The sequence below is a fragment of the Sphaerodactylus townsendi genome, linkage group LG03, assembly GCF_021028975.2.
Source record: "Sphaerodactylus townsendi isolate TG3544 linkage group LG03, MPM_Stown_v2.3, whole genome shotgun sequence".
NCBI lineage: Eukaryota > Metazoa > Chordata > Lepidosauria > Squamata > Sphaerodactylidae > Sphaerodactylus > Sphaerodactylus townsendi.
Window position 1 is genome coordinate 143,741,817 of NC_059427.1, and position 13,748 is coordinate 143,755,564.

The 13,748-nt window shown below is 47.6% G+C and overlaps 1 protein-coding gene across 1 annotated transcript in view; it reads left to right on the top strand.

Annotated features, from left to right (window-relative positions):
* Nucleotides 1–3,562: 3,562 nt before the first annotated feature.
* The window catches only part of LOC125427889 (afadin- and alpha-actinin-binding protein-like), a 31,941-nt gene continuing 21,755 nt past the window's right edge, over nt 3,563–13,748 (top strand). Inside the window, exons 1-4 of the mRNA XM_048487451.1 lie at nt 3,563–3,619; nt 7,490–7,571; nt 10,262–10,437; nt 12,014–12,229. Coding sequence (XP_048343408.1) covers nt 7,523–7,571; nt 10,262–10,437; nt 12,014–12,229 — 441 coding nt within the window. The 5' untranslated portion in view covers nt 3,563–3,619; nt 7,490–7,522. The remainder of the gene's footprint in view (nt 3,620–7,489; nt 7,572–10,261; nt 10,438–12,013; nt 12,230–13,748) is intronic.

Below are 13,748 nucleotides of genomic sequence, written 5' to 3' on the forward strand. Positions count from 1 at the left end.
ACAATTCCCATCAGCCTCTGCCAGCATGGCCAAATAGCAGGGCTGATGGGAATTGTAGTTCCTGAACATCTGGAGGGCCACAGTTTGAAGACCCCTGGTGTAAACCTTTAAATAAGTAGGCATAGAAATAAGGATATTACTTAAATAACTCCTTCGTCTTTATTTTTGATATATGTACCTTTAGATATGTTGTAGAGTCTTTGGTGTTTCATTTATATTACCCTGCCTGTAATGTTACATTAAGAAAGAAAACAGAGAAAGAATCAGACATGTTTCTTCTTTTTACCTTTTATTGTATTAATAGAATAAGCCTCTTAGGATTTTAGTAGTTTTATTTTAGCTAAGCCACAAGGAAGTAGACCAGAAAATGCAAAGTAAGACCAACTCAATATTGTCAAAGGCTTTCATGGCCGGATTCAACTGGTTCTGGAGGGTTTCCTGGGCTGTGTGGCCATGGTCTGGTGGACAGATGCAGGTGAAACATTAGGAACAAAATCCACCAGACCACGGCCACACAGCCCGGAAAACCCTCTAAGACCAACTCCTCCTTACAATCTGATAAGTTTGTCAACCTCAACAAAAGACCTTTTGGACTTACAAGTGATGGGATTAAGCCGGCATAGGTGTCAAACTCGCGGCCCTCCAGATGTTATGGACTACAGCTCCCATCATCCCCTGCCAGCATCATGCTGGCAGGGGATGATGGGAATTGTAGTCCATAACATCTGGAGGGCCACGAATTTGACACCTGTGGATTAAGGTGTGCCTTGGCCAGTTGGAGGACTTCCTACTTCCCATTGGACTATTTGAACTTTCACTGAAGAGGATCTCAAGACCCATTGGACTACTGAATTTTTCCACTTCTAGGATCTCAAGATTCATTGGTAGCCTCTTCTTCTGGGACTTAATCCCATCAGCAAAAACAAAAGACTGTCTTCCTCCTCTTTGTTTCAGATTGTCTGTATTATGTGGCAGGGGACTACCCCAGAGGTGGGATCCAACCAGTTCTCACCACTTCTCTGGATGTGGTTACTAATTTTTTCTGAGTGCCGAGAAGGGGTTACTCAAGCAACCTCCCTGCCCAATAGGGACTGGAGGTGCGTGTGTGCGGCGGCGCCACTGTTTGAATCCCACCCCCATCGGAACCTGTTCTTAAAATTTTTGGATCCCACCACTGGGCTACCCCCTTTCCCCTCTGATTGGGTGGAAAACTGTATAAAACAGGCTGCGTTTTGCTCTGTAGAGCGCGGTCTGGCCTGGTAAGAGTTTGAAATCACAATAAAGAACCTCTGCTCTGAAGGCAGCCTGCCTCTGCACTTGCTCACTGCCGCCAAAACTGAAATCACTCTGAAATCACTGTCTAGTTAGCCCTGGCAGTGGTTAGCACCCTGCTGGACCAAAGATTTAATTCCGCATAAGGCAGCAGAGGAGAGTGACGGGGATGACCGGGGGCCTGGAGATCAAGCCCTACAAAGAAAGGCTGAGAGATTTTGGGAATGTTCCATTTGGAGAAGAAGAGGTTGTGGGGGGACATGGTTGATTTCTTGAAGTATTTGAGGGGCTGTCACTTAGAAGAGGAGGAGGAGGGTTTTGGGTTTATATCCCCCCCTTTCTCTCCTGTAAGGAGACTCAAAGGGGCTGACAATCTCCTTTCCCTTCCCCCCTCACAACAAACACCCTGTGAGGTGGGTGCAGTTGCTCCTGTTGGCAGCAGACTCGCAATAATGGGTATAAATTACAGGAATCAGCTGCCTAGGAAGGTGGTGAGCTCCCTCCACTAGCAGTCTTTAAGCAGCACTGGACAAAAAGTTGGCCATGCCGGCAGGGGCTGATGGGAATTGTAGTCCATGAACATCTGGAGAGCCTCAGGTTGCAGACCCCTGCTCTAGGCTGATCCTATTTGAGCAGGGGGTTCAACTAGACGGCCTCTATCACCCCTTCCAACTCTATGATTCTATGTGTATACAGTGGGAAGAGGCTGTGGCTTAGATGTCACCTGCCAGACGAACAGAAGATTGCAGGTACAATCCCCGACATCTCCACTTAAGAAAGGATCGGGTGATGTGCAGGACCTCCAGTGGGGACCCCAGAGAGCGGCTGCCAGGCTGAACAGGCAATCCTGATCTTGATCGACCAACAGTCTGGCAAGGTAGCTTCGTGTGTGTTCATCAGAAGCGCAAATTTTTGGGGAGGGGCCAAGGCTGAGAGGCGGAGCAAAATACAAACGGCATGCAGCCCTGGCTGGGGCCAAGCTGTGGTGCCACTGCTGGCTCTGCAAATCAAGTCTGTTACTCATTCTGGCGAATGGCACTTCCACGAGAAGCACCACAGAGCTGCGTGTCGTGTCCCTTGCGCAGGAAATCCCTGGATATTGGGGGTGGGAAGGTGGGGGTGGGGACCTCACTCAGCAAGGCACAACAATGTCCCAGGATCCAGCAAAGAAAGCATTCTTTTCTTGCTCTCTGTAGTCAGTCGGAGACCAGCTGTAATTCCAGGAGATCTCCTGGCATTGTTTGGCAACTTGTGTATTGGACAGCAACACCACGGGGTAGGGAACCTGCGGCTCGAGAGCCGCATGCGGCTCTTCTGCCCTTGCACTGCGGCTCCATGAGCCGAGCCGCTGGCCCCATCCTTGCCCGCCCTGCAGGGCGGGCGCACCAACTGCCCGCGGCCGGCTGGGCCACACCGCGGGCTTCCCCTCTCACCTGCCCCGTTGGAGCGGGGTGGACTACTGGCCCCATCCTTGCCTGCCCTGCAGGCAGCAGGGCGGACGCATCCATGCACTTCTCAGAATGAGCGCAGTAAAAGGTAAAAAACCCCCAATATATACAGTGTTATCTTTATTTTAAATGTCAAAAATTATTTGCGGCTCCAAGTGTTTTCTTTTCCCGTGGAAAACAGGTCCAAATGGCTCTTTGAGTGTTAAAGGTTCCCTACCTCTGCCCCAGGGGAAGACCCCGCTACCTTTCTGCCTGGATTGTCGACTTCTGAGAGAACTTGTCTGCTGCTGGTGGGGAATGCGAGGTGGATGGTTCGCCGAGGGGTGTACGCCATTTGTCTTTCATGGCGTTTATAAACATGCCAAACAATGCATGTTGCATCTGTTTCCAAGGCTCTTTGCAATCCATTTTGGTGAAAGAAATGGGGTAGGGCGGTATATAAATCTCATGAATGAATGAATGAATGAATGAATGAATGAATGAATGAATGAATGAATGAATCCACTTGTAAATGACTGCGAAAATGGATGGGAAGTGCATAATTAAGCAGGTGCAAAAACATACGGAGCGGTTGAGCTCCAGCGCCTGTTGTGTCTGGATTTCAGAAAAAGAGTGGGGGGGCTCAAAGCTGACTGGGGAAGCAATTCCATGGGGGAGGGGGGTATTGGTCTGGGAACAACCCCTAAGCGTTATTGCGCGACAGAACCTCCACAGACAAAGGCAGTCTACTCCTAGATAGCAGCTACTGGGGAGAGGCTGTTGCTTGCCCTATACTTCACTCAGCCAGGGCTTAATTGCGGCCGCGAACTACAAATCCCGACATGCCCCGGGAGCAGCTCCAGCCAATTGCGAGCAGCGAGGGTTGGGGGCGCGGATTTCGGAAACACCTTTTAGCGCAGGTAAGGACAGGTGCTCTTGTGACTGTGGCTGCGCTTTGTCGGCGAGGCGGGAGGCTGAGCGAGGTGTGGCGCGTGCGAATGAGACCCGCGTGTCTGTGCTGCTGGTTGCTGGTGGGGGGTTGCTGGAGGTCCGAGGTGGGGGGAGCTGCGGGGCGGGGGGGGGGGAGAAAGGAGGACTATAACAATTTTCAACACCTACAATTTGTATAGCTGGGAGGAGGTGGTTTGGGGTTTGATGCCGGGAAACTGGGATTGTGCGTTTAATTCATACTTTTATGCTCCACTCATAGTGACTGAACATCATTCTCCTCTCTGCCATTTTGTCCTCACCACAACCCTGTGAGGTAGGTTAGGCTGAGAGTGGGGGGCTGACCTTGAGCTTTGTCCCCCAACTGGCTAACTTCATTCTCCTCTCCCCCATTTTATCCTCACAACAGCATTGTGAGTTTGGTTAGGCTGGCCCAAGCAAGCTGAGAGCCAGCGTGGGGTAGTGGTTAAGAGCGGGTGGATTCTAATCTGGAGAACTGGGTTTGATTCCCCACTCCTCCACATGAAGCCTGCTGGGCGACTTTGGCCAGTCACAGTTCTCTCTGAACTCTCTCAGCCCCACAGACCTCACAAGGTTTTTGTTGTGGGGAGAGGAAGGGAAAGGAGCTTGTAAGTCACCTTGAGTCTCCTTAAAGGAGAGAAAGGGAGGTATAAATCCAAACCCACCTTCTTCTATGCCACAAGGCAGAGGGTGTGAATTTGAACCCAGGCTTCCCAAATACTCATCTGCGTAGTGGCGTAGGAGGCTGTGGCGTGGGAGGTTAAGAGCTCGTGTATCTAATCTGGAGGAACCGGGTTTGATTCCCAGCTCTGCCGCCTGAGCTGTGGAGGCTTATCTGGGGAATTCAGATTAGCCTGTGCACTCCCACACCCCCCCCAGCTGGGTGACCTTGGGCTAGTCACAGCTTCTCGGAGCTCTCTCAGCCTCACCCACCTCACAGGGTGTTTGTTGTGAGGGGGGAAGGGCAAGGAGATTGTCAGCCCCTTTGAGTCTCCTGCGGGAGAGAAAGGGGGGATATAAATCCAAACTCTTCTTCTTCTTCTTCTTCTTCACCATTGCACTGTGCTGGCTGTCTGGGTTGGGAAATTCTTGGAGATTTGGGGGTGAAGGCTGGGAAGGGGTATACTACCTTTGCCTATGGAGGTTCTGTTCAGCAATAGTACCTAGTGGTCATTCTCAGACCAATTTCCCTGTGGAATTGCTTCCCTGGGCAGCCCTGCAGATAGGTTTTGAGCCCACCCACTCTTTTCCTGAAATCCAGAAACAGGAACCTCATCAGGGGATAACGCCGCAGAGAGTCCACCCCTCCAAGCAGCCATTTTCTCCCCGGGGAAACTGGTCTCTGTGGTTTGGTGTTCAGTTGTAACGCTGGAAGATATCCAGACCCTGCCTGGAGGTTGGCAGCCCTGGACAAGAATAAGCTCGCATTTGAGGGTGGCAGGAAGGAAGTCCTCTGCTCTCCTGCCTTGCGTGCCGGTCTCTCTCTTGCAAAGTTTTTCCTCACCGTTCTTGAACTCTCTGGATGTTTATAGCCCTAAAATGTAGGTTCAAACCGGATTGTGGGTCCCTCGTCGTCAGCCCATTTACTCCTGGGACCTGAGTTCAGGGGCAGCTGTTTTTGCCACTGGGGCAGTTGTAAGTTGGCTCGTGCCTTGATGGGGAAGCAGCTCCTCGCAAGGAGAAATCCAGTAAAAGAAAGCAGGCCCTCGCCAGGAGAAATCTAGCAGGGAAAGAGTGTTTTTCCCCCTCCCAGGATGCAGTTATAACAGTGATAAAAGTTTCCCTAGGTGAGCTCTTGTGCAGCTGCCCAGTTGTTAAAAGGCACAGGAAATAAAATTATCTTGTTGCTGTGGTTTACAAGTTAAGGACTATTAGGACTAATAAAAGGAAACATTTCTTCACGCAACGTGTGATTGGTGTTTGGAATATGCTGCCACAGGAGGTGGTGATGGCCACTCACCTGGATAGCTTTAAAAAGGGCTTGGACAGATTTATGGAGGAGAAGTCGATCTATGGCTCCCAATCTTGTTCCTCCTTGATCTGAGATTGCAAATGTCTTAGCAGACCAGGTGCTCAGGAGGAGCAGCAGCAGCAGCAGAAGGCCATTGCTTTCACCTCCTGCACATGAGCTCCCAAAGGGTCACTGTGAGTAGCAGAGTGCCAGACTGGATGGACTCTGGTCTGATCCAGCAGGCTCTTTCTTATGTTCTTAATGCCCCACAAAGTGTAGTAAAGGAAATAAATCTGTAGCCGTTTCCTCCCTACGCAGTGTCTGCTGCCGCCGCCGTCTCACCAAGTGCTTCCTGCTGTGACAGGTAAAAAAGACAAGTCTCTGCCCCAAAGAGCCTTCAGTCTATTTGCCAGGCTGTGAGGGACACCATTAGACTTATTTCTGGCAAGATATTCAGATTTTCCTCTATGCTGTACACAGAAATATATCACTGCCCCTGCTCCTTATTTAACTTACCTGGATAATAAAGATCTAAGGAGAGCTTTTACTCTTGCAAGAAGTGCCCATTTACCTTCTGCTGTCTTAGAAGGGAAATATCAAAAGATACCTTATGCTGCAAGGTTGTGTTCTTGCTCTCTGAATTCTGTAGAAACTATAGAGCATATGTTCTTAAAGTGTCCCCTCTATGAGGAGGCAAGGGAAAAATGCCTGTCACATCTACTACACAAAATGACATATTGTTCTGATAAAGTTTGTTGTGAAAAACTATTACAAGATAAGGAGGAGAATATTACTAAATGGGTAGCAAAATTCTGTCTATTCATTATGAAAAAGGAAAAAATGATCTGAATATGGTATCCCCCTTAGATATTTTTGTTTTGTTTAGTATTTCTATGCCCATGGTGGCGAACCTTTGGCACTCCAGATGTTATGGACTACAATTCCCATCAGCCCTGCCAATTGGCCATGCTGGCAGGGGCTGATGGAGGTAACAGTCCTGGAGAATAAAGAATCACTCCTACTATTCTCTGTTGTGGTGTGTTTACAAAGTATAATGATATATAGATGGATAGTGCTGGAATACGGGAGAGAGATCTGCATTCTTGTTTTGTTGTAGATATTTTGGAGATTTGTAATATATCTGGTCATTGACTGTAAATAAAGTCTTCTTCTACATTAGACTTATTACCGTTGCCAGCCTCAAGGTGGAGCCTAGATAATCTCCCGAAATTACAACTGATCTTTCGCTGACCAAGATCAGTTCCTCAGGAGGAAATGACTGTTTTTGAAAGCGGCATTGTACTCTGTTGGGGTCCCTTCCCAAATCTAAAGCAACTTGCATCGTTCCCCATTTTACCCTCATAACACCCCTGTGAGGTGGAGTAGGCTGAGTGTGATTGGCCCAAGGTCACCCTGTGAGTTTCCATAGCCGAGTGGGGTATTGAACCTGTCTCTCCCCGGTTCTGCATCTAACCGCTACAGAATGCTTGCTCTCTATCTAGCAAGTAAATTCAGAGTCAGGTACCTATTTTATAAGCAGGTGCTTCTATCTGGGTCTCTCTGACCTGATCGGATCTTGGAAACTGAGCAGGGTGGCTATGCCGAGGCAGGTAGTGGCAAACCACCTCCAAGTGCGTCTCCCCTTGAAAACCCCAGCAGGGGTCGCCGAAAGTCAGCCGTGACTTGGCAGGAATTTCACCAGACTTCTAGTGGCGAAATGGGAGTCATTGGTATGACGGATGGGTGTGCTTGAGTGGAACTTGATCCGGGCAGGTGTGGGGTGTCGGGACTGTGGCTCGTCTGTTGATTTGGGGAGCTTGTGGGGTCTCTGAAGGACGTGAGGGTGTTGAGTCGCTTTCCTTGCTTTCAGGATCGGGTGCCGCCGCCCCCGTCAAGGAGAAGCATGGACTCCTGGACCGTCTCCGCTTCTCCAGGAGCCAAGCCGTTGGAAGGTGACTGCCAAATAGCAGCTGGGGAAAGAGTTTCTAGCCCTGCTGGTTTGGTGGGCACCTGCCTCTTCGAAGGAGGCTCTGAGAGGTCTGAGCTGCTGCCGGTGGGGGCAGAATCATAGAGTTGGAGGCAGCCATAGAGGCCATCTAGTCCAACCCCCTGCTCAATGCGGGATCACCCCGAGAGCATCTCTGACAAATGTTCGGCCAGCTGCTGCATGACGACTTCCAGTGAGACAGCCTGGGCTGGTTTCCCAGGACTCCAAGGAGTGGGACCTTCTTGTGGACCGGGGCTTAGTTATTTTATTTGATTGATTTGTTTCCCACCCTTTCATGGCAAAGCGGAGCTGCCCTCTGACCTCAGGAGCCCACAGCAGCCTTCTCTGTTTTCCTCCCTCCAAGACTTGCTACTGCCTGTGTTTCTTTTCTTTTTAAAATATTTTTATTGATTTTCACCATTATATAAAACAATCATATATCACCTAGGTTACATAATATTGAAAATAGAAGAGGAGTTAAACATTATCAAATATCCCCCACAAAAGGCCATAATAAAACAAAAGAAAAAGAAAAGAAAGTATAGAAAAAACTGTCAAAGGTCCCTCTCTTGTTCAAAAGGCGAGGTATGCAGTAAGTCAGGACTGAGACATTAGAATACATTATCCTTATCAGTTATAACTTCTAATTTTTTATCCACTATTTCCTTCTATACTGTTCCCTCCCCTAAAATATAGTAGTCGAGGAACTTACTATAAAAAACAAAACAAGTTTTTAAAATACAAATTTTACTTACTGCAGGGTGTACAAAAACTTCCCCCCTTCTTCCTTCTTCTACCCCCTGCACCTAACCCCCCCCTCCCCATGACTTCCCCAACAGCTTATTCCCTTCTTTATAAAAACAGCTATTTTATTTTATTTATTTATTTATTAGGTTTATAAACCGCCCTCCCCCGAAGGGCTCAGCTAGTTATATACTAATTCCAAACTTTATTCTGTTCTATTTATTAAACCTTAACCCTATAACTAAGTTTTATTTAAAAACAGGTGGTTAGTTTTCTTTCTTCTTTCAGTTGTTGCTACGTCATCACTGTAGGGAAACATAAAATAAATCACAGAAGGTAAACAAAGGGCCTGTGTTTCTGAATCGTTTGGATTTGAGCTAATCATCGCAGTTGTGTGCAAGTGCTTCTTGTGTTGACAGGCTTCAGTGCCCTTTTCTGACTCACGTATTTCTATTTATTTATATCCTCCTTCCTCCATTGCGGAGACCCAAAATAGCTGATCTCATCTCCCCCCCCCCTTCATTTTTTCCTCTCAACAGCCCTATGAAGTGGGGTAGGATGGGAATGTGTGGCCCATGCCCCGAATGTCCGTCGCAGCAAGGTTTCTTGAATGGATGCATTTCCTTGAGTCCCGCTTTCAATTTCCATTCTCCCCGTGCCGAGCAACACCAATTTAAGCATGACTTTAATTTTCTCCACTGCGAGAGCGGGGGAGATTTGCCACTGAGCACAGCTCTGCTCCAGACATATTCCCCCCACCCCCGATCAGCTCCTCCCGCTCCCTTGCACGCATCTCCTCCTCCTCCCTCTTTTCAGATTTGTTATCACATCAATTTTTGTTATTTATTATATTGATATGTCGATATAAACAGAACAATCACTGTCTTTTAATGCATTTGAAAACCAGTAAGTGTGTGTGCGTGGAGGGTGGGAAGAGATATCAGTTTTATGGAAGAGGAAGAGGAGGAGGAGTTTGGATGCATACCCTCCTTTTCTCTCCTGTGAGGAGACTCAACGGGGCTTACAATCACCTTTCCCTTCCCCCCCAACAAACACCCTGTGAGGTAGGTGGGGCTGAGAGAATTCACAAGAACTGTAACTAGCTAGCCCAAGGTCACCCAGCTGGCATATGTTGGAGTGCACAAGCAAATCTAGTTCACCAGATAAGCCTCCACAGCTCAAGTGGCAGAGCGTGGAATCAAACCCAGTCCCTCAGATTAGAGTGCACCTGCTCTTAACCACTACACCAGGCTGGCTCTCGACACGATCCCCTCCTTCAGCAGAGTGTGATCCAGGGATTTGTTTTGCCTCTTTCTTTTTTGGGGGGAGGTTGTTTTTGGAAAGGGGCTACAATATCAATATAAACTGTAATCACCGGTATATCACTATAGCTGCAATGTAAAGGGCTTTAGCAAAGCCCTTTATCTTGCAACTGCTGGGTGTGATGAGATCTGTGCCTTTAAGAGGGAGTTGATGGGTGGAGTGAAGGGAACTGGGAAAAGCTGCAGAGGCCTGTTGAGATTTCAGCGAGGCGCTGTGGGGCAAGCAGTGGCCTCCTCATTTGTAAGCAGAGAAAACCCCCACTACAGCCCCACTGCGCAGCTAAGAACCCCAAGGTAAGCATTCAATTCATGCTAGGCCTGGAATTGACCCAGGATGATCACCCAGTGAACTTCCACAGCAAAGTGGGAATTCAGCCCTGGGTTTTCCAGATCCTACCTAGTCTGACACTCTTCACTGCTACATAACACTGCCCCTTCCCTTTTCCTTGTCTTCCCAAAGTCCAGCATGGCTAGCATCTATCCAGACTTCAATTGGGGCCCCTCAGCCCCCCCCCCCTTTTCTTTACAGTCTGTGCCTTTTCTTGTGATTCGATCTTCTTGTCTTCTACGGCATCTCCGTCCCTTGCAGGGATGCCGGACAGCTTCCTTGTTGAAGACATTACGGGGCTCAGCCAACCTCCTGCTCTTTGGAGGGACCCACCCGCATTCATGGACTCTCTGGAGCCTCCAGCTGGACTTGGGGACGTGGACAACAACTTCTGCTGGAGCAACAATTTGGACCACTGCATCTCCTACCTCAACAAGGTACTCCACAGCCTTGGGCTTCAGCATGTTTGCTCAAAACGGTTGACCACGCCTTTTTGCAAGGTTCTCCACCATGGTGGCCCTGGTTATCATGGTGCCTACCCCCCCCCCCCCACACACAAATACACACACTTTTTTGGGTGGCGCCATTGTAAGTCAGGGCATATTACTGGTTTCCCTCATTCAAATGAAAGGATTTTCCACTGGAGCAGAGGTCTGCAACCTGCAGCTCTCCAGCTGTTCGTGAACTGCAATTCCCATCAGCCCTGCCAATTGGCCATGCTGGCAGGGGCTGATGGGAATTGTAGTCCATGAACATCTGGAGAGCTGCAGGTTGCAGACCCCTGCACTGGAGGATGAAAAACATTCCTGGAGTCGAGAGTGGTACCCTTCCCCCTTCCAAATTTCCTTATTCCCAGCTCTAGCTCTTGAGGCAACCATGTTGGATTTGGTTCTGCCTCCTCGAATCAGAGTCAGAAGAGACACCAAGGGCCATCCAGTCCAACCCCCTGCAATGCAGGAACACACAGTCAAAGCACTCCCGACACATGTTCATCCAGCCTCTGTTTAAAAACCTCCAAAGTAGGAGGCTCCGCCACTCTCCCAAGGCAGTGAATTCCACTGTCGAAAGATCAGGAAGTTCCTCCTAATGTTTAGGTGGAATCTCTTTTCTTTCATCTTGACCCCATGACTCCTGGTCCTAGTCTCCGAGGCAGCAGAAAACAAGCTTGCTCCCTCACCAACATGACATCCCTTCAGATATTTAAACATGGCTAACATGTCACCCCTTAACCTACGCTTCTGCAGACTAAATGTCTGGAGAAGCGTAGGTTAAGGGTGACATGATAGCCATGTTTAAATATTCCTGTGGATGCTGTTTTAAATGCTGCTGAGAATATAAGTGATGATATTTTAATAATTAAGTAGATACATCAGTGAATCTTTCCATCACATAATATTTAGAATACAGATCTATTTCATATTTAATTTTCATATAAATTATATTAGATTTAGATTACATAAGATTATATGGTCATGATAATCACTCTTTCAATTTGATGTGACTGTTATGCTTATCTGTTCTTAACATTCTTCTTTTTTTCTGATTTTCTTTAATGGATAAAAATAAAAATTATTATTCTAGTCTAACTATTAAAATATAATCTATGCTTGGTTTATGATTATCTGTTAATATAAATATGTAGAGAAATATTAAACATTACATTATTAAACGCTGCTGAGAATATGTGATGATATTTTAATAATTAAGTAGATACATCAGTGAATCTTTCCATCACATAATATTTAGAATACAGATCTATTTCATATTTAATTTTCATATAAATTATATTAAATTTAGATTACATAAGATTATATGGTCATTATAATCACTCTTTCAATTTGATGTGACTGTTATGCTTATCGGTTCTTCTTAACATTCTTCCTTTTTTTCTGATTTTCTTTAATGGATAAAAATAAAAAATTATTTACAAAAAGAAAAGAGAGAGTCGTTGGCGCCACACAGGCCCTGGGTTTTTGCAGTAACTTTTCCATTTCCTTTTCCCCCTCTGCTCAGGAGCTGGGGGCGCTGGGGCTACCTGCCCTATACCACGATGATGTCTCTGGGGCAGATCGCAAGCATGGCTTCAGCCTATTGGCGCTGGTGAACGGTACCTGCGGGCTTCTGAATCTCTACCAAGGTTTTTCTGCCAAGCTGGTGGGCATTGAAGCCGAGGAGATCCGGCGGGCCGGGGAGCTGGATTCCCTCCGGGCACGGCAGGCAAAACTCAAGGTAAGAGCCAGGGTTTGGTGTCTGAACTCTGCGAGTCTGGCCCAAGGTGGTTTCATGCCTAGGCAGAAAATGCAAATGGCGCACCCACTAATTCTCATGGGGGATGAGTCATGGGCGGGGGCGGGGGGATGGATTTAAGTTCCGTGGCAACAGGATATAGGACAGGATATGGGGGCTGCCAGGAGGACAGAAAGAGGAAATAGTGGGAAGGATACAAATGAAAACGAGGTCTCCTTCACAAGTCCTTGTGGATTCCCTTGTGTGCAACTGGGCCCAAGCTCGTTGCCAGAACTATGCACAATTTTCCCAGAGAAAGGGAAGTCAGAAGATAGTGGGGGCAGGTAATGGCAGGTTAGCTAGTAGGTGGGGAGAAGAAGAGTTTGGATTTATACCCCACCTTTCTCTCCTGTAAGGAGACTCAAGGTGGCTTACAAGCTCCTTTCCCTTCCTCTCCCCACAACAGACACCTTGTGAGGAAGGTGGGACTGAAAGAGTCCAGAGAGAATTGTAACTGCCCCAGGGTCACCCAGTAGGAGTGCAGAAACACATCTGGTTCACCAGATAAGCCTCTGCCACTCAGGTGGAGGAGTGTGGAATCAAACCTGTTTCTCCAGATTAGAAACCACCTGCTCTTAACCACTACACCACGCTGGCTCTCAGAGAAGGAAGCTGGAAAGGGGGGAAAGGCTGTGTCAGCTTTCAGGGAAAAAGAAATCACGGAGGACAGGAAGTGAGATAGTATCAAATATATTGTATCTCTTAGGGTATCTGCTGCCTCATTGCAAGTTTAAAAGGAACCTTCTAAATTCAGCAAAAATCAGTGTTATAAAGGAAACACAATTGTCCTATCCAGTAATGAAGTGTTCCACAAATGTTCTGTGTAGCTGCAACTAACATATCAGAGTCTGAGCTCCTCTGGTTTCAAGATGTTCCCACTCAAGGACAACTTTTGTGCAGTGCAAAACCCTTTTAATACTGGGGGGGGGGAAGAATTCCTGGACTGTCTGTTGCAACCCGGCTGTCTTTCAGGGCTGTCAGTGATGCTTTGTACATTCAAAACAACAATGAAAAATTGGGTCAAGTTGCCCAGGGCAGGGTTTTTGCCACCGGATCAGGCAGCCTGCTGCTCAATTCCCGACAACTGAAAGAAGGAGGTGAACCCTGTGGACACCCTCCAGCAGCGTCGTTCAAATGGTTCATTGACTTTTTAAAACCACCCATATGCTAAAACAGTGTTTCCTCCTCTGGAGCATAAAACACTTGCAAACTTCTACTGAGTAAATGAGGCTGAGACTAAGATTCTCCTGTTGTTCTCTCTGAAGTGGTGCCACATGGCATTTTACATGATAATCTGAGGCAACAACTCACAAACTAAGTATGAGGAAGAAAGCCCTGGGTACGAGAAAGCCCTGCTACAAAAATAGCAATCTGTCTAATCCAGTGGTTCTCAACCTTCCTAATGCCGCGACCCTTTAATACAGTTCCTTTAATACAGCTCCTCATGTTGTGGTGACCCCCA